The 26,147-nt window shown below is 31.4% G+C and overlaps 2 protein-coding genes across 4 annotated transcripts in view; one reads left to right on the top strand and one right to left on the bottom strand.

The window, feature by feature from the left end:
* LOC114331900 (orexin/Hypocretin receptor type 1-like) overlaps positions 1–26,147 on the bottom strand; it is a 1,700,655-nt gene that overhangs the window by 688,628 nt on the left and 985,880 nt on the right. The gene's annotated exons all lie outside the window — the stretch shown is intronic.
* LOC114331896 (uncharacterized) overlaps positions 8,027–26,147 on the top strand; it is an 86,408-nt gene continuing 68,287 nt past the window's right edge. For 2 of the 3 annotated variants that reach the window (XM_028281584.2, XM_028281586.2), the window contains exons 1-2: positions 8,028–8,260; positions 22,006–22,168. In XM_028281584.2, the coding sequence (XP_028137385.1) occupies positions 22,054–22,168 (115 nt within the window). In that variant the 5' untranslated portion in view covers positions 8,028–8,260; positions 22,006–22,053. Of the gene's footprint in view, positions 8,261–22,005; positions 22,169–26,147 lie in introns of all 3 variants that reach the window. The other variant, XM_028281585.2, reaches the window with a different exon arrangement.

Below are 26,147 nucleotides of genomic sequence, written 5' to 3'. Positions count from 1 at the left end.
AGTATAGCTAGCAACCTATCCATTTTTATCGTGGACTTTTTAAATAAAATTCTTTCAAGTAACAATAGACAACCTATTGATATTAAATTAATTGCAAGTAGCATAGAACAGGTATTGGAGGATACTTTGAAAAACCAATAAAATGCCCAAAACACGCAATTTAAATATAATGCAATGGAATGCACGTTCTGCTATAGCTAACAAAAATAGTCTGGTACAATTTCTTTATGATAAAAATATTGACATTGCTATTATAAGTGAAACTTGGTTCAAAAGAAATCAAAAATATAGTTTTAGTGGTTACAATATAGTCCGCAATGACAGAAACGATGGCTACGCTGGTGTGGCAATTTTGGTACACAAATCTCTTCGTTTTGTTGAACATAAAATCAATATAAATTACAATGAAAATATTTTAGTGTGTGCTATCCAAGTTAAATATGGAACTTTATTGTTAAATTTTTTATCTATTTATAAACCTCCAAAAATACAAACAAAATATGACGATTGGACTAAAATTTTTGAACAATTTGAGGGTCCTTTAATTATAGGTGGTGACTTTAATGCACACCACTCTATATGGGGTTGTCGTAATAATGATACCATAGGGTCACAACTTATAAATGTCGCAGATGATTTAAATTTAACAGTTTTAAATAATGGCGAACCTACAATTTTGAGACGTCCTGATCAACAAGATTCGGCTGTCGATGTAACTTTTTGTTCACCTGAATTGGTTAACAAGACATCTTGGAATGTCATTCCTGACACTCTAGGATCAAATCACTATGTCATATATATAGAACTTATTTTTACAATTAATGAAAATGAAATATCTCCTAAAAATAAATGGAATATTAAAAAAGCCAATTGGGCGTTATATACCTCTACTATTCAAAGTTTACACGATACAAACAATTTTCACTCGGATAATCTAATTGATAAGTACTCCTTCTTCATAAATAATATAAATACGGCTGCGGGAGCAGCTATACCCCAATATAAACCTTATAAATGTAAAAGGCACCCACCTCCTTGGTGGAATATTGATTGTGACAATATTATCAAACAACGAAAATTGGCTCTAATAAATTACAAGAAAAAAAGTAATTTTGAAAATTATGTTCAATATCAGGAGATTGCAGCTAGAACCAAAAAAACATTAAAAAGTATAGCCAAAAAACATTGGATTGAATGGGTCTCTTCGCTCAATAAAAATACATCCGCTACAACTCTTTGGAATCAAGCTAAAAAACTTTACAGAAAACCGCTATCAAACATAAAATCTTTAGATCAGAAATGGATGGATGACTTTCTTATTAAAGTTGCACCCCCAACTGCGAACCCTCAAATAATTCCCAGCTCCATAGCATCAACCCCAGCTGATAAAAACCATTTTCTCTTAAAACCTTTTACTTACAATGAACTAATTTTCGCTATAAATAATCGTAAAGATAATAGTCCAGGATACGATCATATCAAATACTCCATGCTTTTAAACCTTCCAGAAGTAGCAAAACATTTTCTATTGGACCTTTTTAATCGTATAGTTCAAGACAATTCTGACGTAAATATTTTTAAAGACATAATTGTTATTCCGATTCTAAAGCCTACAAAAGATCCAAATTCAGCCGAATCTTATCGACCCATTTCTCTTTTTTCGTGTGTATTTAAAACTTTGGAACGTATGTTAAAAAACAGACTAGAATGGTGGGTCCATACTAAAAAGTTACTACCAAACAATCAATTTGGATACAGACGAGGGTGTGGAGCTTTAGATGCTTTAGCTACACTTGTAGCGGACATACAGGGTAATTTTTCTAGAAATAATTATTTGCCTACTTTATCACTAGATATAGAAGGCGCTTATGACAGTGTGTGTTTACCTCGATTAAAAGACAAAATGATCAATCAGTTTCAAATACCCATAAAACTAGCACAAACTATTCTTAATTTCTACACTGATAGACGCCTATACGTTAGAAACCATAAAAATGAACTTCTTGGACCACGTTATAACAGTTGGGGATTACCTCAGGGATCAGTCTTAAGCCCTTTTCTTTTTAATCTGTATACGGCTGATTTTCATAGCCTTAATGCACCAAGTATTACTTACAAAACAATCCAATATGCGGATGACTTCCTCATATATACAGAAAGGACAAAATATGAACCCTCCCTCACAATCTTAAGAAAATTACATGAATATTTCTCAAAATGGTTTTGTGAAAATGGTTTTAATTTATCCACTAGTAAATCTAATGTGTGTATTTTTTCACAACATAATATTCCTAACACAAATACTATTTTATTAAATGGCCAAACTTTAAATTTCTGCAAGTCAATAAAGTATCTAGGCATGTTTCTAAATCAAAAGCTAACTTGGAAATTACACATCGAGCATATGCTTGACAAAAGCAATAAAGGTCTAAACTTTTTAAAATCCATTTCTAAAACTTGGTGGGGAGCTGATGTAGAAACAGCTTTACTATTTTACAAATCTTACATCAGATCTATTCTGGACTATGGATGTATACTTTATGGATCAGCAAGTAAACAAATTTTAAATAAAATTGATGTATTTCAACGTACTGTTCTACGTATCTGTATGGGAGCAATGAAGTCTACTCCAATAGCACCATTGCATGTTGAAGCTTTAGAACCTCCCTTGAATTTTAGAAGAGATTATCTGAGTGAAAAATTTGTTGTGAAAATTGCATGTATCAATAATTCATTATATTCTAGCATAAGCTCACTAAACACAGATGATCTAACAAACAGTTACTGGACTCATAAAAATACACCAACCCTGTGTACAGCCTTTAGAACCATGTGCAACAATAAGTATATCAACAATATCAACAACCTTGATACTAACGACTATTTCGCATTTTTTTATGAACCAGATATACATATACCTACATATTATAATAGTTCATTATTAGATTTATGCATCTTGAATTCCTGTATAGACAAATGGCCCAAAGCAACTGTAATCTATACAGATGCATCCAAAACATCGGAAGGGACCGGATGTGCTTTCTACATTCCATCTAAGTCAACAGAAAAAATGTTCAAATTACCTTCTAATTGCTCAATTTTTAGTGCAGAAGCAATTGCAATTCTTGAATCCTTGATATATTTCGATAGTTTAAACAATAATTCAGTGTTAATAATATCCGATTCATTGTCAGTTTTATTATCTCTCAAAAATTCAAAATTACCCAATTATAATTCTAATCCTTTCATTTACCAAATTAAGAACATGCTTGTCAAGCTTAAAAATAAAAATAAAACTACTAATTTTATTTGGGTAAAAGCTCATGTTGGTATAAAATATAATGAGCATGTTGATTCTTTAGCTAAAGCTGCAATAACCTCTTCAGCTGAAATTGTACCAGAGGAGAGAATTTGTATTCCTGACACTTTTTGTATCTCTAAAAGAAATCAAATAGATCGTTGGAAAACTTATTGGCAAACTTTTTGTAACCACTCAACAACACAATATATTTATATCCAACCACAAATTCCAAATTCGAGATGGTTTAAGAAATTTAGTAACATCCGTAAATATATAACAACCTTAATAAGATTGAGATTTGGTCATGCTTGTTATCCTACTCATCTTGCTAAAATCAAAATTTACAATTCAGACTTATGTGAAACATGTCAAGAACAAGGAGATCTTAATCATATCTTTTTTAACTGTTCCAAATATATTCAGCATACAGGAACTCTTTTAAGCAGCTTGCAAACGCTGCAAATATTTCCTCCGTACCAAATAAATAACCTATTGGCTACTAATGACAAAAGAGTATATGATTGTCTAATCAAATTTATACATAGTACAAATGTATGTCTGTAATCAATTTTAGCCAATATCGTTAACCTTTTTTTTACCCAATTGTTTATTTTCCCTCCTTTTCCCTATTTATAGTAATGTCTTTTAGTAATTTTTAAGAGGTTTTTTTTTTCTTTTGACTATTTTGATCTGTTTGCAATAGTAGGTATAGATAGACACTTTTTTATTTAGTATTAAGTAAATTAGAATAATATGATTTTCTTTTTAATAATTTGTATTAGGTTTAATAGTTTTTTTGTATTAGTATTAATTATTATCAAGTTGTATCTGGCTAAATAGCTAAGTGCTAAAGTCACAAATAAAAAAAAAACTCTCCTGTCTGTAGTTGTGACAATGTATCCATTAGTGATCTAAATCATATATTTCTAGAATGTTCTCTGAACTCTCAATCTTCTTCAATTCTGTATCAAGAACTAATTCATCACGAGTGTCCATTGCCACTAAATATTACAGCTCTCCTTTCTTCCCCAGATAAAGCGGTACTAGATTCCATCATTAATTTTATCAGAAATTCAAAAATAGCGGTATAGTTTAGAAATAGACAATATGAAATCATTTAATGTAATTAAGAATTTACATGTTTTGTGGCAAATAGATTTTGTCTGATGCCAGGATCTCTCTCACACACACACAACTTGTTTTCCTTCCATTGCTTTTATTTGCCATGAATCAAGGTATTTAGTTATTAAAGCATCATCATTATAATTTTTCTGACAACTTTTATGAATAAAAGCTCATGTCATATTTGCAAATTTTTTGTGTCTACTGTCAAATCTTTTTTTACCAGACTCCACTAAACGTTTCAAAGCATTTTCTTTTATTTTATACAACTGCTTATTTTCTGCCTCATTGCAGATTATACAAACAGATTCTTCCATATCCATAGTGATAATCTACAAATACAAAATCACGATTTTACAATTTTCTCTTTGAGTAAAACTAAATTTGCTTGTGCAAAAGAAAGAAATTATTGTTTGTTAATATTGTACTGAAGTACCTATTTTAGTCTTTAGTCAAGTACCTATTTCTCATTTATTTTGAAATATATTGTATTAAATTGTTATTAAAAATTTGTTAATTAAAAAAATTTCAGGTTATTTTAGTGATACTATCTATGAAAGAAAATAATAATATTTCATTGATTAATTGAGAATAAGACACAGGTAGTATTTACATTTTTATGTAGATTCCACAATTTCCTTTAAAATAAATAAATTTGTCACTAAATTCTTTTCACAAAATTATGTTTAACACATACGTTTGATTCACTGTATGTGTCATCATGGTACATACAGTGTCATCATGGTACATAATGGCCGCGGCGCGGGGCGGCGTCTGGCTGGGCTGCACCTACTCGCTATGCAACTTACATTACGTCTGAGAATGTGAAAATGGTGAGGGGCTGAAAATAAGTTTCCGATTTTTGCCTTTTGTGACAAAGTTTTCCACAGTAACGTATATATTTTTTTACACCATCAGAAAATAGAGGTTTCAATAAACAAAAAAAATGCCAACTTCTTTAAAAAAGCTAAAAAAATTTCGGGAGATTTTTCAATTGAAAAAATGCTTACATTTTCCCTTAAACATAAAAGACAAGAGTTTTAAAAAATATTTTTATACAAAAAAATTACATCGTATTTGGGACATAAAGAGGTAAGTTTCCACCATATTTGGTAAAATAAAACTTTTTTTTCAGTGAGAAAAAAAAATAAAATCAAAAACATTGAATTTTCCAATTTTCTCGGATATTTTGAGGTTATGTGAAAAATGCTTATTTACAAAAGTTATATATCTTCTTATAGCCTACAACTGTGCCATTTAACTTTTTTCGATAGGATGTGCCGTTTTGCCGCCAATCGTAATTAACCGTTTTCACCCCTAAAAGCGCTCCCCCAACCCATGTTCCCCTCATCAAGATTTGGTGAAAAATGTTCCACATGTTATCTAATATGTGTACTTTCATTTGGAATTGGTCTCATCCTGCTATTAATTTTTTATTGTTTTTTGCTATTTGCACTGGTCTACTGGGATAATAGTTATTTTAAATTCCAGCTCTGTAAGGAAAATTATAAAATTTTCGAAACGTTTATATTAAGTGCGTTCGCGTACACCTAGACAACTTGTCGCTGACAACTCCTAACCTCACCTAATATCCCTTTCAGGCCTGAATTTTTTTTGAGTGAAAATGAAGTTTCCCTTTGAATAAATACGATATACGTTATCTAAAAAAGGTGTAAAAATGCAGAAAAAAAAATTCATTGTTTGAATCTGTCACAAATGACATGTCACGTTCGTGCGCTCTGGGCTTATGTTCTATGAATGCAGGATCGGAAGTGCATGAAAAAATTTATTTTTATTAAACTTAAATCACCATTAGGGCCAAATAAAAATTATTTTTATAATTGTTTAATATGCTATTACATACTAACTAAAATAGAACAAACATTTTTTGCTGAAATGTCATGTCTTTCCATTGCCTCTTTGCTGAAGAAGAGCTCGTTGAAGGAACAGGTTCTTCATCCAATACAGGTTCTTCATCTAATACAGTGTCTTCAATATCCTTGTCATCGGTGTTATTTTTAAACATCTGAACGTCAAAAGCAACATCATTTTCACCATCTAAATCTTCTATTTCAGACTAGTTACCATCATTTAACACCTCTAGAGCCAAATCGTGGAAGAGAGGCACACCTGTAATAATTAGAAAAACTACTTTTATCATTAAAATACAAAAAAAATAATAAAAAGTCAAACTAATAAATATTTAGTATTTTAATTTCCTGCTATTGAAAATTGAATGTGTGACGGCAACTCACTATCGTGACATTCAAATTTTACGGGACAAGATCTCTACAAACAAACCAATAATTTCTTAAATCTTGTTTATTATCTTGATGTTGAAACTTTATCTATACCACAACCCCGTTACAATAACATAAACACTTATAAAAAACAAGATATCTTTTACTTACCTTTACCGGTTTTGTCATCAAAATACACAGCCTTCTTTATAGGGTATTCTATTGCAAACTAAGCGCGAATTCGTTAAATAATTTCAGTTATTCTAATAACACACGATAGACACAACATATTGATATCATCTTTCCTAGTAAAAATATGTTTATTTTGATATTTATACGCACATAAACATGAGCTCACGATCGTGTCAGCCGGTCACGAAAGGGTTATAAATAATAATACCGGTAATAGATAAATATATAAGGTATATTTACTTAAAAAACCAATACAGAAGTAAAAACTTCGAGATGTATTCTGGTATAAAATCGTTTATTTAAAACTATAAAATGTCATCGATTGCAGAACGTTTTCGTTCTAAACAGAACATCTTCAGTGCATCCTGCCGAGTATTTTGAAACTAGCACACTGTAAATAGTGTTAACATCATCATATATGGTTTACATAATGTAATATGTTAAAATGTTATGACTACAAGTCGATGTTAATAGATAAAGTGGAACACATGCTAAAAGGGTGCCATGGTTCCCTGCTCGAAGATGCTAGGTACTTGCCAATTCAATGGGCACAGACCAACTGTGCACAACTTGCACAACTTGCACAGTTGGTCTGTGCCCATTGAATTGGCAAGTACCTAGCATCTTCGAGCAGGGAACCATGGCACCCTTTTAGCATGTGTTCCACTTTATCTATTAACATCGACTTGTAGTCATAACATTTTAACATATTACATTATGTAAACCATATATGATGATGTTAACACTATTTACAGTGTGCTAGTTTCAAAATACTCGGCAGGATGCACTGAAGATGTTCTGTTTAGAACGAAAACGTTCTGCAATCGATGACATTTTATAGTTTTAAATAAACGATTTTATACCAGAATACATCTCGAAGTTTTTATTTCTGTATTGGTTTTTTAAACTATAGTATACAGCCAACTATTGGGATTTTCCCATTGATTTTTTATTGTATATTTACTTCTAATTAATATTAATAACTAATTATTCATATTAATTAATAGTAAATATACTTTGTATATTTATCTATTAACGGTATTATTTATATTATTATTATTTTAAAGTGCGCATGCGATTTTCTGACAATTTATCTTGAATAGTAGCCGACAGTCTCTGTGAACGCAACTAATAAAAGAACAAAAGCCACTCTATATTTTTTCCAGAGTCCTCATACACAACATTATCAACCTCTGCTGTTCAATTCTGAATTAGTCATAAAATTCAAAAGATATTTAAAATATTTTAACTGCATTGGATCGATTTTTATATGATCTTAGTTTGTCAATTTAATGACTGTACAAAACGTTGATAAGATAGAACCTTGGTGAATTTAATATTTTGTATTATGTATTATGATTCAAACCGTTGCAGTGGTCGGAGATCGGTGAATTACACATGAGAGGTATGTATATAATAAATTATATTCTCTAATTTATTTTCATATTTATATTTGTGCATCTTATAATATTTCTCAGAACTAAATTTAAATGCACCTTTAGTAATTAGGCATTAACAATATTTTTGTTGATAACGGATTTACGAGTTAAATAAAATTTTACTTATTTATTTACTAATTAATACACAATATTTATTTCTTCTTCTTCTTTTTACTTAATATAGGCGGTACTGCCTGTTTTTCTTCAACGGTGCCTTTCATTCTGTTCCTAAATTGTCAATCCATCTTTTCGTTGGACATCCTATACTTCTTCAGCCTAACAGTGGCTTTTCCTTACTATCTTTGATTAAGATCCTGCTTGTGTGATGATTCCAATATTCTTTTCTGTTCTTTACCCAGGTATTTATATGGTCTACCCCACATATTTGTTTGATTTCCTCACTTCTTACTCTGTCCTGTAGTCCTTTTCCAGCAATCCTTCTTAAGATCTTCATTTCGTTGGTATCCACTCCAGATGTCTTTGTGTTTTGCTTGTATCTGGTCTCCGTTCGGCTGTGTAAGTCATAACTTGCCTAATAACTGACTTATATATCAGGCCTTTGTTTCCACTCTTAGTTGTTTGTTTTTCCAAATTATGTCATTTAGGCAACCGGCCGTTTTACTGGCTTTAATTATATGGTCTTTTACCTCTTCTTCGATATTGTTATCGGCTGATAGAATAATTCTTAGGTATTGGAAAATCATTACTTGATGTATAATTTGATTGTCGAACTCCAATTTGTATCTTATTGGTTCTTTGGCAATTACTAAGCTTTTTGTTTTTTTGGGCTAATATTTTCATATTCATTTCTTTTGCTTTAATGTTGAATTCGTGCAGTAATCTTTGTAGGTCGTCTTCGCACTCTGCTACTGATACGGTGTCATCAGCGTAACAGAGTATTTTCATCTCGTTTTCGCCCATTTTGTACCCTCTTTTTTTTCTTCACTTGTTTTTTTATTGCATCCAACATTATGCTAAATGTGTTTTGAATGTGTAAGCTGTGTTTTCTTCTATGGGTTCTCTTATTATTCCATGGACTTCCATTATTATGTTATTATGTTTACTATCAGTTTTATGAGGTAATCCAGTGGTAAATTTTTGTCATATAGTAGGTGTATCACATCGTTTAATTGTGTTCTATCAAACGCTTTCTCTAGGTCTATGAAGGAGGAAAAGGCTGGCTTGTTATATTCTAATGATTTCTCCGCTATTTACCTCATCGCAAATATTGATTTCAATTTTACAGATATTTTAACTTGGTCGTGAAGTCCCGGGCCTAACTAGTACAGCACAACACTATCTTACACAAATTATTCTTTATTTATCAAAATAATCTCCTTTGGTGGCGATACAATCATTTCAACGCTTTTATAATTTTTCGATGCCGCCTTTGTAAAACGATTTATCTTTGTTTTCAAAATAGTCTTCAGTTTCAACGATTACTTTCTCATGAGAGCAATATCTCTTGTCGTAGGGCATTTTTGAAATCGGAAAAGAGGTAGCAATCGCCGGGGACCAGATCTGGACCAAACTGTGGGTGGGAAAATCATTTAAAGCCCAATTCGTGTATTTTTGCTATCGTTTTCATCAACTTGTGACACGGTGTATTGTCTAGGTAAAATAAAATTTTTCTGTTCAACAAATGAGGAATTTTCTTTTTTTTGCTGAGGCTATTTTGGTATTTACACGCTTCAATAAACTAATATAGTCGCTGTTGATTGGTTCTTAGGATTTAAATAATCAATATTTTATATACTCGATTATAGTCTCTGGTCAATTTTGAGCGGTTTCTTCGACTGTTGTCCACTCAGAGGACTGCCGATTTGATACCGAGTGAATTAAGTGATTCATGTTTCATCCATTGTGGTATGCCAACGCAAAAACTCAGACTTATTCCGAGAAAATATGTCCAAACAGCACGAAGGTGTTTTTTCTTCTACACAACTGCTAGAATTCTACCAATGACTATTATGATGATATCAAAAAATATAAAATGAGATTACACTGAAATCATAAATACTTTGAATGTTTTAGCTAGTAGAAATAGTGTTTAGTATAATCTCGATATTGGTTTATCTAATAATACTTGAGATTATTGTTAATAGATATCAGCGTAATCTGGAGTTGGTGTTTATTAAAAAATATAAACGCCATATTAATAGTTGAAATCAAAATGCATATAACTACAACATCAAACAACACTTTTTAAAAAGAATTAATTATATGTAGTAGACAAATGATACAACAATCTATTGATTTTAAATTGAACTTTTAAATCATTAATTTCATTAACCTTCGGATGACCAAGGGGGTAAATTTTGACCCCACTGAATGTTTTTATTTAATAAATTCAGAAATATTTTCAGTTTTAAACTCATTATTTTTTTATTTGACTTTAATATACACCGTTAATATACAGACACCCTCATATTTTGTAATAAAAAAAATTCCCTATATTTTACGAACATTTTTTTTCTCTGAATTTGGGGTCAAGACGAACTCTCTTGGCCTTCCATGTTCCAATTTTATATTAAGTAAATACCGTCTATTATGTGGAATTTTATGTAAGAAACATACGGATATAGAAAATTATGTTCATTTTCATAGTTGATTTTTTCGTGAACAGATTAACGGATTCCACTATTTTTTAATTATTTTAGATTTTTATTTAATCTTTTCGTCAGTTCGCTAACGGTAAAATATTACAAAACCTCTAAGTTTTAAATAACCACTTGGATTGACATGAAATTTGGCATACACATATAGCTAACAAGTCAAAGAAAAAAAGTGATATTGTGCCGATGTGTGCTTTTACCCTGGAGGTAAGTTTTACCCCTTCTCGGGCGTGAAAAAAATGTACATTCAAAATAAGTCCGGAAACGGATAAACTGACTAATTTTAAGCAACTCTTGTGTAATAGAGTTTTTCTACAACCGTGTTAAAAATGCAATTTTTAGCACTCCATAGGAGCGTTAAAAATGCTACTTTAAGGCACTAGTGCTTTAAAATTTTTAAGGCAATGCAGTTAAAAGTAAATTGACAAATTGTGAAACGTCAAAATATTTATATTTCATTTATTAACATTAATATTAATAGTTCAACTTGCGCAAATGGAAAAAGGTGGTTTAAAAGGTTTTTTATAATTTAATTTAAACTGTATTATTGCATTTTTAACAAGTTTTTGAAAAAACTATTAAAATTTGTTAGAATAGGTATACAACAATAAAAGTAAGATGTTATTCTATAGTTGTTATGATTTACGTATTGACAGTATAGGCAGTTTTGATGTAATGTCAAGAAAATTATAAAAATGGAATGTCAGTCAAGTTCAAGTAAAAGTTTTTGTAGATATTGTCCTGTAACTGAGAATGAAAAAATTATAATTGCTGATATATAAGACGTTTGTAGAAAAATATTGCATGATATACGTGTTAAAAAGTACATTTCTAAGGCACTCATGTGAATTGCAGAATTCGGTTCGCTCATTCTGCAAACTTTCACATGCGTGCTTTAAATGTGTACTTTTACCACTTATATTTCATAAATAACTATTATGTAGCGGTATAATATTTTCGCCGAGAATTTTTAGACATTCCCCTCGAGTGTAGACAACCAGTTCTACCTTTTACGGGTCATAGGTTTCATGGTTTCAGCAATTAACAAAAATATTGTATTTTATAAATTTATAACGTTTGTGGAAAAAATATTGTATGATATACCTGTTAAAAAGTACATTTTTAAGGTACTCATGTGAATTGCAGAATTCGCTTCGCTCATTCTGTAAACTTTCACATGCGTGCCTTAAAATTGTACTTTTAACACTTATATCATAAATAACTATTTTTTACCAAGTCAATACTTTTTAAATTATTTGCGAGTAAATATGTTACTTTTTAACAAAATAACCGCGTTTTAGACGGTTTTTCGCAGATAACTCAAAAAGTAATTATTTTGCCGAAAAAAAAACATGCAAAAATATAGCCTCTAAAATGTTAGACAAATGTTGTATATATTAGGCCTCTAGATCGAGTAGATGCAGAGTTATAGCTAATGAAAATAGGTTCATATTCGTCAAATTCCAAATCGAATATTTTAACGTGAAATAACCAAAAAATGAAACACTGGAGAAAACTCATTACAACTTTTTTAAAGTATTTAAAAAAGCTTTATTCTTGTTTTATAAAAAAACTTTCTAGTATCAAAAGTAAACAAGTTACGCTCAAAATATAGTTTATCCTTTTTTTTTGTAAAAAATCGGGAGAATCGCCCCCTAATTAGCATCTCAACTGAACTTAATCGTTATCACTTCAGAGGTTGCTTTACTCGTGTATGCATTTTTTATCTGATCTGTAAATTTCATCGGTTCACAAAATATTCAAAAAAGCAAAGCCGACCTTTTTTGCTGTTTGATAGTTTTGGTATCTCTAATAATTTTTAAGTTATATGGAAAACAGATTTTTTCTTCAAAATTAAAAGTTTTAAAAATTTTACTTTAAAACCAAATTTTTTCAATAATAAGCATGAAAATATGAAAATCAAAAATAAGCATTTGAATCAATGAAACTTACAGATCATATAAACACAACATAAGTAAAGCAACTTGTGAAGCGGTAACGATTAATTTCATTCGGCTGATCAGTTTCTAATTAGGGGATGATTTTTCAGATTTTTTCTTGACAAAACAAATCAAACCAACTTTACTTTGAGCGTAACTTGCTTACATTTGACGCTAGAAACAATTTACAAACACGCATTTATAAAAACAGAAATAAAGCTATTTTTAAACACTTTAAAGAAGTAATAATGAGTTTTTCCAAAAGGGCTCCATTTTTGGTTATTTTACATTAAAATATTCGATTTGAAATTTGGCGAATATGAACCTATTTTTCATAAATATAACTCTGTTTCTACTAGGTCTAGAGACCTCATGCATACATCATGTTTTCCATTTTGTTTAGACGCTTTATTTTTGCTAACCACTTTTTTCGATAAAATACTTACTTTTTGAATTATTTGAGAAAAATCGTCTAAAAACTTGTTTTTTTTTTTTAAACGACCATATTCACTCGCAAATAACAATAAGTATTGAATTAGTGAAAAAACTGTATAGAATAAGAGTTGCTTAGAATTAGTCAGTTTATCAAATCCCGACTTAATTTCAACGTATGATTTTTCACCCCCGAGAAGGGGTGAAAACCCCCAGGGCAAATACACACATCGGCACAACATCACTTTTTTTCTTTGAGATGTTAGCTATGCCTATGTCAAATTTTATTTCAATCAAAGCGGTTCTTTAAAATTTTTAGCAAAAACCGTGAGAAAATGTACTATGTTTTACTAAGTTGTGCAAAAGTTTACTCAAAATTCTTTCATGTACTTATAACGGGTGAAAGAAAGAAATGTTTTTCTTATGTTAAGTTTGAGACACCCTGTAGGGAAGACGAGGTACAACTAAGAGTACAAATCGGAATCGTATTACAGTCTTATGTCTTGTGAACATTTAATTGTTTGTAATTGCCCCTGATATCTTTAGAAAAAAAGAAAATAGACGGTTTTGTAGTTTAACATGTGTTTTAACCGAAACAAAAGTTTGGAACACACCTTTTAGTGAGGAAAAGATACAAAGGATGGTATACCATATTTTGTCATACTTATATCATTATACTCATATTTTGTGAATATATTTTTTTTTAATTTCTTTGATATCTTTACACTAGAAAGTCTGACTTAGCATATAGTCCATGTGGTGAGACCGCTCCCGTCTGGAAAAATGTCTGATTCGGTTTCTTTGTGGATTCCTATTCAAAAATGTCCCCTTTAAAAAAATCTGAAGGGTGCCGGGCAGAATTTTTGGACAGAGATTGTTTAAACAATTTTTTTAAACAAATACAACATATCACGTTTTTTTGCTCCGGAACATATATTTTTGAGTTTTGTCAGTGATTCTGAACAAGAAAGGTATCTTGTAAATTTTCTCAAAATTTGATAGTTTTCGAGTTATAGGCGATTTAAAATCTGAAAAATGCGAAAATACGCATTTTCGAGACTTAAAAAACTCATATTCAAATTAGTATTTTTGAGGTTGCCAGATACTTAAATTGAAGACTAAATATTCATCTTCCAGATTCTGAAGAGTGATCGCGTCTAACTTTAATTTATACCGTTGTTTTTTAATTGTAAAATATGCGTGTTTATCCGATTTTTTTGCCGGTGCGGCGCGCTCCGTTTCAAAAATCTCCTATTTTCCTCCGAAAAATATTTTTTCTAGATTCTCTGGGACATTCTAAATAATATAAGTTTCTTGACATTTTTCTCAAAAGTGAATAGTTTTAAAGTTATAAGCGATTTAAAATCCGAAAATGCGTTTTTTGTCATTTTTCGGATTTTCAATCGCCTATAACTTAAAAACTGTTAACTTTTGGGAAAACTGTCAAGAAACTTATTTTATTTAGAATGTCTAAAAGAATCTAGAAAAATATTTCTCGGATGAAAATAGGAGATTTTTGAAATGGAGCGCGCCACCGGCAAAAAAATCGGATAAACACGCATATTTAACCATTAAAAAACAACGGTATAAATTAAAGTTAGACGCGATCACTCTTCAGAATCTTGAAGGTGAATGTTTAGTCTTCAATTTAAGTATATGGCAACCTCAAAAATACTAATTTAAATATGAGTTTTTAAGCCTCGAAAATGCGTATTTTCGCATTTTTCAGATCTTAAATCGCCTATAACTCCAAAACTATCAATTTATGAGAAAAATTACAAGATACCTTTCTTGTTTAGACTGACCCAAAAAATCTAAAAATATATGTTCCAGAGCAAAAAAACATGATCTTTTGTATTTGTTAAAAAATTGTTTAAACAATTTCTGCCCAAAAATTCCGTCCGGCACCCTTCAGATTTGTTTAAAGGGGACATTTTTGAATAGGAATCCACAAAGAAACCGAATCAGAAATTTTTTTTTCAGACGGGAGCGGTCTCACCACATGGACTAATACCTACCTAGAAAACCTGAAGGGATCATTTTGGCCTCGAAGTTCTTAAATCAATAAAAACTCAGTTTAAAGATATTAAATCTACTCTAGACGATAGAATCTGGTTTTATTATTTAGTTTCATTGTTTAACACATTCGCTGCCTATCAAAAACATTCGGAACACCATACAGTTTGCAGTTTTTGACATTTGCCACACACTGCATTGTTACAGCCTTGGCATTGATTCGAAGGATGATTTCCTTGACAAAATATTTTCAACTGATATTTTTTTAGTTTTTGGATAGTAACAGTGCTGGTTGTTGATAGAGCTGGTGTTGCTAGGTGTAGTACCAGATTTCGGGAGGCAAGATATGGAGCCAGTAATTCTTCACACAGCCGAAGAGTAAACTTACGAAGACTGACTGTACTTCCAGTTAGTTCTTTATAAATAATCCATATATGTATTGCTCCCAAGTCAAGACTATTATAAATTATAAAACACGTACATAGGCCATCGTCTTGAAGTAACTTTTGTACTATAAAGACGCGTCATTTGGTCGTCTACACCAAAAATTGTATCTTTGTGTTCAATTATGTTCACCAACAATTGTATTTTTATTGCGTATATGATCAAAACCAGTATAAGGGTAAAAATTTACAATAAAGATACATAAATATAATTTTACCCATCCGACAGGAATTTGAAAGAAAAACTCGTCGAATTTCCCAGAAAACCATATTTACTACATGGGGCCAATTTGGCACCTTTAGACTTCTGTGGTAGATTTGTTAGAAAAATCATTTAATACATTTAGTAAGCAAAATTTTTTTGTGTAAAATAAGGCTTTGTATCAAAATATTAAAAGTCATAAAATATGAAATTATTATTGCCTCAAATAAAAAAACTATAATTACTTCAAATCACAACAGGGACCAAATTAGCCCCTCCGACTTTCTAGTGTTAATAATTAAGACACTAGACGGTTTTATTCTTTAATGTATATTTTAACTAACGACATACGATACGTGAGGAAGCCATGTCTTATCATACCACTAAGATGAAATTATTTCTTATATATATCGCGAAAGAAACAGAGTTGTTAAAGAAAAAACCTATGGAATATACTTCTCGCTATTTAAAGAGCCTCCACGTAGACACCAAATCCGTACTTATTCTCAAGGAAACTCCACCAAAAAACATCACAGAGCCTCCATTAAACAATCTCGTCTCTCTTATGTTGCGCTGTGCATACCGCTTACCTGGTCGACAACTTATAGGTGTCGGTAACAACTGTTTACGTTATATGCTTTTCTCTTTTTACAGTTTTGTTAGCTGTTATTTTTGATTGTTAATTGAGTTTTATTTCAGTTGAAACACATGTTAAAGAATAAAACCAACTATTTTCTTTGTTTCTAAAGACATCAGAGACATTCAAAAAACAAAATGTTCACAAAGCATAAAACTACAATACGATTTCGATGTATACTCACATTTGCACGTCGTCCTCCATATAGGATATCTCAAACTTTTTTTTCTCTGATTCTGGCCTTGGTTTAGAACTAGAACCTTTTGCCACGTAATTGTATAACTTATCGGTAACTCAGGTGTAATGTGTAGTGTGTGTGTGTGTTGAGTAAATGTCTTGTTACTTTGCAAAGTCGACGTCATAGTCTTTGGAAAGAGACGCTAATTGTATCCGAACGTCTGCGGTCCCTCCGGTGAATACCGATCCCACAAGGACAGAAATTGTTTTCATTTATTAATTTATAATAAATGAAAAAATTTCTGACCCTGGTGAGATTCAAACTCACTACCATTCGGAACTTTCGATCCAAAGGTGAGGCGCTCTTACCACTGAGCCACAGAGGGGGTTATCTCAAACTTAATATAAGAAAAACATTCCTTTTCTTCCACCCGGTATAACTACAAAAAAGAAGTTTTAGTAAACCTTTATAACTGTGTTTATACTAAAAAAAAATCAAAAATGATAAAAAAATAGCGGAATCCGCTCATTACTTAAAGAAATCAGAATTATAATGAAAAAGGCTAGAAGTGCATTCAATAATATGAAACAAATATTATGTAGTAGAGACCTCAGCCTAAATCTTAAAAAACGAGTACCTACTAAAGTGTTATGTTGAAACAAATCAAAGAAAACTTCTGTTGGAGTGAAAATAAAGAGAAGGATATACACCAACAGAAGTAAAGAAACAGAAAGTACTAGATAACTATTGGGACAAAAATGAAAATAGATGGGGTGTAAGGAAGAGAGTGAAGTGGCTTCTACGTGGAAAAACCGCAGTAGGAGAAAATACTACTTTGCAGTAATACTGAAGAAAGGGAATAATAAGGGATAGAAGTAGAAGTATGGAGAGACAGAGGCAAATGGAATAGAGTTGGCTAGCAAGAGATGCAAGAGAACAACTTGACACTCAAGGATGGATACGGCTCGTTTGCATGCCTGTCGAAGAACAGTAGCTCTAAGTAGATAGTAATGATAAGTAAAAGGTGAAATAATGAAATAAGAATAATGTACTGAAAATGAATGAATATGAATAATTGCTAAGGACGAACAAAATAAATAAAACTAACAAATCATGGGCGCCATGAAAATGATTTTCGATCATTCTCCTAGGTATCTTACACTGCTGTCAAATATTAAATATATTAAATCTGTAATAGTGAAAATAAAGGAATAATAAAATGAATGATATACAAAATAAGTAAATATTTATTAAAAATAACTACTAGATTTTTGACAATCTTTGAGTTACACCAAGTGCATTTCATGTGACTCTAAAATGACATAAGCTATACAAAGTTATATTTGAGATAACTACAATAATGTTATCTGTTAAAAAATTACATAAGTACCTCTTACTTACATATTATATATAGGGTACAACTCACATGAAATTTCCACCAAATGGTTATAGTACGCCTGCTACGTACAACTAAATTAAAAACCGACAAATATTAAAAGTAATATAAATAAATAGGCACATGCCTGACAAAGAGAAACTACAATGATGAATTAAGCAAATGAATTAATAAAAGTTATAAAAATGAAGCTAAGATAAATACCGAGACGATGACCTAAATTAACCGGACATATGAAATAAAGCGAATAAACAAATAAATATTTGGGAAACAAGCAAGTAATATTACAAAATAAATATCAAACCAATAACGTATAAAAGCCTAATTATCTAGGCTTATTACCTTGTGCACACAAGTAACTTACCATAGATAACTTACAATAGTTTGGGAACCAAATATTTTAATATACAAATATGTCATATAAAAAAAAAACAAAAGTAAACTAAATCTGAAAAGAACATAGTGCATTAAACCAAATGTCTCCAACGTAAAAACCAATAGTTACTTAAAGCACAACACTAAATGTTCTCAAACTAATCCCTTCATCGAACGACCTCAAGGTGAAAACTGATGCTGAAATCCATAAAATTAGCACCAGAGGAGGTGCTGAACCATGTTTCCTGTAGATAAAGGTGTACAGATGACTGAAAATGGGACTGGAACGTCCCATAGCTTGTTCCCAAATAGACATATTTCCAACAGTGACTTGGCTGTGGTCGTGGCTGGAGTCGACGCCTTCCAGGTGGTTGAAGGATTTACATGGTAGGTTTTAATATTTCTCCCAAATGGCTAAAAACATTCCCAGTTTTAGTTTATTTTACACTCGAACATGTGTGAATAAAAAAACAACAGAAGAAGTAATGAAGAAGAGGTTTTTAGAATGAACAGCAATAAAAAACATCAATTAGCAAGGCTTATCAGATGTAAGAAGATATTGTGTGTGACCTTGATGTTACTTAAATACAGAGTATGATATTGAGAACAAAAGATTACAGATAATTATATTGGCTGTGTGATATGAGCATAGCATTAGATTTTTTTATTCACAATTTATCAAATATTGGGTGTGGACTAACTTTAAACTTTACTACCCCAAAAAAATTACGACTATGAGAATTTTCTCCGAAAAAATATTACACACAGTGGAGTGATTAAGAGAAACCAAATTAAGAAAGAATATTTTAAATGAAAAATGATGTAATATCACCTAACCTTTATATGTAAAAAAAAATTATTTACCGGATAGGTCAGTTGTTCATTTATTGCCCCCCTAGAAACTCTGGATGGATTCTGGGAAAACCACGGAATACCATTTTTACTTCAGTGGAACTGTATTTTTCCAAAAAAATGGCTTAAGAAATGAAACCTTCCGCCATTATGGAACCAAAAGTTTGTCGACCGAATTCTAGCACACTTCACAACCAAGTAACGGACGATCGCTTTGTCAAATTTTCAGAACGATCAGAACGTCAACTACCACGGAACACGAATTAAATTTACCAACAGAGGCGTAGAATATGTTCCGTATATAGAATGTGACGTCACGTAAGTAGTCCTTTACGAAAATTAAAGAAATTAATTTAGAGACGAAGAGAAAATAATTATAAAAAATAATTATATAGCTAATTTTGGAAAGTGACCGTTACAATGTATATTCTGTTCTTTTGTATGGTGTGGAGACATGGACTCTTAATAAACAATATTTCAATAGATTAGAAGAATTTGAAATGTGGACATATCGAAGAATGCTAGGAATCTTCTGGACGGACAGAATAACCAATGAAGAAGTACTAAGAAGAATAGAGAACAGCAGGAAGATACTGGATTCCATCAAAATAAGAAAACTTGGGTCATATAATACGTAGTGACAGATATGTGCTCCTACAATTAATAATGCAGGGAAAGATTCAGGGAAGGCGCAGCATAGGTAGAAGAAAAATGTCCTGGCTGAGGAATCTCAAAGAATGGTTTGGATGCAGCTCAACTGAACTCTTTTGGGCTGTAGTGTCATAAGTTAGAACAGCAATGCTGATTGTCAACCTTTGTCGCGGAGATGGCACGAAAAGAAGAAGTTAATTAGGTACTTCACGAAAAAATCAACAATGGAAATGAGCATAAATTTAGGGCGGGCATGTTTTCGACGCTAAAGTACCTGAGGGTCTTAAAAGTACCCGTGTTTTGGACGCTGCCAGAAAGTAAAGTTAGGACCGAAGGGTTGGGTCTTCCTCCTTAGGGTCTTTTAAATTTAGCGTCCCAATCATGCACATCCAACGGGTTGTATAAATTCCACTGATGTAGAGTAAGAGGTAGAATAGGATTTATTCGGTGAGACATTCTGTATAGTAACATCTGATGACATATTGATAATTTATTTACGGTACTACCGAAACTAATTACTTTCGTTTCCCGCAAAAAATAAACTGGTAATTTGTTTGTAATCCATAAACCTGTGTCTATTTACAATAACTCATGTACTAGACAGGAATATAAACTAATAGTGAATATGGAAATTTCAACGTTAGTAAGTAATCGTGGTAAAATTTTGCTCAAAGTGAACAGTTTTACTTTTTCTCAAGATAAAGTACTAAAATCGGGGAAACGTATTGGAGGTGCATAAAACGGTCGTGTAAAGCGATGATATTCACGAAAGGGCCAGAAAAGTTAGTGATCCGAAGTAATCTAGAACATAATCACGAGTGTGATATCAAGACGCTTAATAGACAGATTGTGCGTAGCAGTGCCAAAAGGAAGGCTAAGGATACTTTGACCGAAAGGCCGTCCAAAATGTTTTGAAAAGCAAATGTGAAGTAATTGGTCTGAAATTCAATCCAAAAATCATTTTCTCCGATTTTGAAATTGCCATCCACAATGCTGCGCGTTTTGAATTTCCAAATGTGCACATTAAAAGGTGCCGTTTTCATCTTATGCAAGCTTGGTATCGTAATATCGGCAGTTGTGGCTTAATTCGGGAATATAAATTGGCAGACAGTGAAATATCTAAATGGCTGAAATATATTTTTGGGCTGCCGTTTTTACCTCCCTCAGAAGTCGAAGAATCTTTCATATATGATTTAATGGCTATTCAACCAAAGGATGCAAAAATTGAAAAGTTTTCCGACTACGTATTGGACAACTACATTGGCGACCACGCAACATTTCCGCCGGAGATGTGGGCTACGATGAGTGAGAGTTTAGAATTAACAACTAATGCTTGTGAATCGTTCCACTCGCGTTTGATAATTTTTACCATGCTCATCCAAATATTTTCCATTTTATTGATGTTTTAAAAAATTTTCAAACTGAAACTTATATTAAAATTAATAGTGTCCATGACAGTAATAGACTTAAAGATCCAAAGAGTAGAAAAAAAAATTATGTTCGTTAGAGATAGGATACATGAGTATCAAACTAACTGTATCGATCGATACCATTTCGTAAAATGTATGTCGTATTTATTTTAAAGTGACAAATAAACCTTATCAAGCTTAATCTCTAGAATTTTATTACCTGACTTTCCATTTACATTTCAATTAGACCCAGCGTCCAAATCATGTATGCAGAAACAGGTAATTTTATTTTTCAGCAACGAATTTTAAATTTAGCGTCCAAATCATGCACGCCTTAAATTTATATATCCCTAACTTATGCCCTAACTTATCCAGTGTATTTAACAGGTTGACGGACAGAACGTCTATAGACGTCTAATTTGGATTGATGTAATGTGACACAACGTCTATAGACGTTGCATTTTCCCTATTCTACTTTGCAAATTACATATAATGTCACAACACTTGCTTATACATTTGACGCATTGTCCGCCAACGTGTTAAAATTAAGCTTTCTTGTTTTCAGGGTGTTGATTATCTCTTCATTACTTTGCCAGTACATGATCTTTTTAACATGAATCGATCTAGAAATCATCGTGGACGTCGAGATGCAAGTCAAAGTCGAGGAGATGAAACAATTTCAAATTTTAGTAAAAGCAGATCATCTAGTACAGAAAATAAAAATACAGGTAAATATCAAAAACTAGGTCTTGCATACAAAAATATGTTCACCTGTTAGAAACATGCATGCAGAATAATTCAATTTATTTATAATACTACGTAAGTAGTTTTCTATTTTTCTAATCGATGATCGTCAATTACTAATTATGCCCTTGTGGATTATTTATACTAAAATCAATCAGTTTCTTATAAATTCAACAAGAAAAATTAGAGAAAGTGGAAATTCCACAAGGTGTGATTATGTAAGATTTCTTGGTATTTTTTAGACTGGAACTGCAACCTTAAATTGTCCCTTGATATCAATTTGTTAAGGAAGAAACTATCTTCAGCTTGATACGCTATAAGATCTGTTTCGACGGAACTCAATTTAGTATCTTCCAAAATATCATATTTTTCTTTGTTCGAATCGCATCTTCGATATGGTCTTCCTATTTGGGGTTCTGCTACAGCTGCCAATCCGATGTTATTTTCAAATTACAAAAAAGAGAAATAAGATATCTGTTTTATATCAAAAGAGTAACACATTGCAGATGCTACTTCAAAAATCACAGGATTTTAACACCTTCTTCTTTATATATTTTGTGCGTTTTTGAGAAAGGGGTGAATTAGTCCCTAGGTACAGGGTGAATTAGGTTGAGTTCTATGAACTCTTCGTAGAAACACGTCTACAGGAAAATTGTGCCAGGTTAAATTTATTATCAAAATATGACATTTTGAAGTCAAAAATATTTTTTTTTACAAAAATATATACAAAAGAAAAGCAATAAAAAACACGAAAGAAAGCAATTTTGTTTTTTGCCCCATAACTTTCTTCTCAGGGATATAGGTATAGACATTGCTTTAGCGAAAAATAATTTCCATCCTTTCTCTTTAAAATAAATTTTGGGAGAAGACTGTCGAATTTACAGTTTCTGAAAAATGATTTTTCAAAGTTCGCCGCTCACAACAATTTCGGGCCATTTTCCCCATTACTTCGCAAACATTGTTCTGTAACTTTTTTCTACGCATTCTTAGGTATACGTAATGGTACATTTAGTAGAAAAAAAAGTCAGTTACCTTTAAAATGGACTATTGTATGGGGTTATACGACTACTTTTAAGCAAATGTTTTTGCAAAGTTTTATACTTTTAATGATTTTTGATATTTTTTGGGATTATTTTTTAAATTCCTTTTTATGACTCTTTTCTTGTACATTTAGGAATATATATTGTGAAATAAAAAGCTTATTTTCTTTATTTTAAAATGGTGTATTGCAAAAAATTCTGGGACTATTTTTAAACAAGATATCAGTATGATATACAAGGGTATCCGTAATTTGAGAAAAATTGAAATTATTTTTCGTTTTTTCAATTAGAAGGATATAATTACATATTATAACATAATTTTTAATTCTAAATCACTTTTTTTAATAATATTTTTCGATATTGTGAAATATAAAAGTACTTTACTCTTGGGCTTAATTAATATTTTGAACATACCTCGTACACTATTGATAAAATTTTATATCTGATGATTGCATCTTAGGTTTTAGGCTATGCAGAGCATTTTATATAGTATAATTTTTTTCAAGTTAATAATAAAAAAGTTTTTCATATGGTTCCAACTTAGTGGGACCTATTGCATGTGTATATGTCACATTTTGAAAAAGCATATCTTCTTTAAAGATAGACCTAGAATTTTTTACAATACACCATTTTAAAGCAAAGTATAAGAATAAGCTTCAAAGAATAAGCTTTCTTTTTTATTGAACAATGTATATTCCTAATTATACAATACAAAAAAAGGTGTAATGAAAAATTTAAAAATAATTATAAAATAATATATCAAAAATCATTAAAAGTATAGAAACTTTGAAAAACCCTCTCTTGCTTATAAATAGGCATACGACCTTCTACAATAGACCATTTTAACGGTTGGACTTTTATTCTTATTAAATGTAACATTGCATTGCATAACCTAAAGCTGCGTATAAAAAAATTGCAGAAAAATGTTTGCAAAGTAACAAGGAAAATGGCCCAAAACCTCTGTGGGTTGAAAATTTTAAAAAATCATATCTTGGACACTGTAAATCGTAGAGACTTCTTCCAAACGCCATTTTAAAGAGGGAGGATGGAGGTTCTTTTTCTGTGGAGCAATGCCTACATCTATATCCCCGTAGAAAAAAGTTATGGAGCAAAAAACAAAATTGCTAGCTTTCGTGTTTTTTTCTTGCTTTTTTTTGTTTTGAATATATTTTTGTAAAAAAAGATACCTTTGACTTTAAAATGTGATATTTCGATGGTAAATTTAACCTGGAACAATTTTACTGTATACGTGTTTGCACCAAAAATGCATAGAACTCACCCTAATTCGCCCTGGGCCTAGGGACTAATTTACCCCTTTCCCAAAAACGCACCCTTTAAAAAGTAGCACTCAGCGGTTTTTTCATATTTAGAGGTCCATTGGCTATATGAAACAATAAAACCCCATTAACGTTGCAGTTCCTTTCTAAAATACATAATCAATTGCCTATACCTATCTGGAAGACCATATTATTCAGTAGAATAATTTCTTAATCCAAAACTAAGAAATTACAGTAACCTTTGTACAAGTAGTATGTTTTATCTATTGACCAGGGCGGATCTGTAAAAATATTAGTACATTTGGACGTTGAGATGTGACTCATATTTTTTTGCAGACATTGCCTGAAAATAACTTATATAATAATATTTGAGTTATCGTCCCACTCAAAAAGATCCGTTGTTCAAATAACATTGTTTAAATAATCAAAATGTCAAAAAATGAAGGAAAAATTCGATTTTTTCTTTGTTTTTCTATTATAACTTTAAAAGTATTGATTTCCGAGAAAAGTTGTGTGAATATTAAAGTTGCGTAAATAAATTTTCTACAATATAGGATTGGCTAAAAATTTTAAAATTTGTCACCCTTGTTGCAAGATAGCAATAACTGGAAAAAAAAACATAAAAAAACAAATATTCGCATTTTACGTTTTTCAACCATTTATGCTACACAAATATCCATACTCACTGATTCAATTTTCCATCTTTCAATGTTTAATACCCATGACATTATTTTGCGGCTTCTTTATCATGGTAGGGGAGCCCAAGCGGGGATTTTTGCAGTTACTCGAGCGCGTCAGATTCAGATTATCATATGGAGAGAAACCTGGTACCCTGCAGATGTACCTCTACCATATATTGGCTCTTAACACAGGGGAGTTCGTTAAGGGGGGCCCGAAATAAAAAATATATCCTTAAAAAAACTCGAAATTGTCAGATTAAGATAAGGTAAATTAAGTACATGTAAAAGAGTGTATATTTTAAAAATCTGACGATTTGGGCGGGGCGTAAGGAAATGGGTGAGTCCCAAAGTTTCACAAGAAAAAAGCGAATATTTCGCGAAATAAATGACAGATCGAAAAACTAAAAAATATGTGCTCAATATTTTTTAAAAATCTATCGAATGATACCAAACACGACTTCCCACGGAGAGGGGTGGGGGTAAATTTAATATTTTAAATACGAATCCCGCGATATTTCGCGAAAGGAACATCAGATCGAAAAACTGTAAAATACACTTGTTCAATATTTTTTAAGAATCTATCGAATGGCACCAAACACGACCCCCCGCTGAGGTGGGGTGGGGGTTACTTTAAAATCTTAAATAGGGGCCCTCATTTTTTATTGCCTATTTGGATTCCTTACGTAAAAATAAGTAACTTTTATTCGAAACAATTTTTGGAATTATGGATAGATGGCGTTATAATCGGAAAAAACCATTGTTGAAAATGGAAAATTAAATTAAAAAATGGCAAGCGCCCACTAAAATGGAAAACTTTACTTAACTTTTTTTGGTTTTAGGACCTATTCTTCACAACCCAATAGGTCACCAAAGCGCTCGAGTGACTGCACATTTAGCATACTTTGCTCCCCTACCATCATGTACATGTCCTTTCATAACCCTTTCGTGACCGGCTCACACGATCGT

The sequence above is a fragment of the Diabrotica virgifera genome, chromosome 8, assembly GCF_917563875.1.
Source record: "Diabrotica virgifera virgifera chromosome 8, PGI_DIABVI_V3a".
Lineage (NCBI taxonomy): Eukaryota > Metazoa > Arthropoda > Insecta > Coleoptera > Chrysomelidae > Diabrotica > Diabrotica virgifera.
This window is presented reverse-complemented; position numbering and strand designations above follow the sequence as displayed.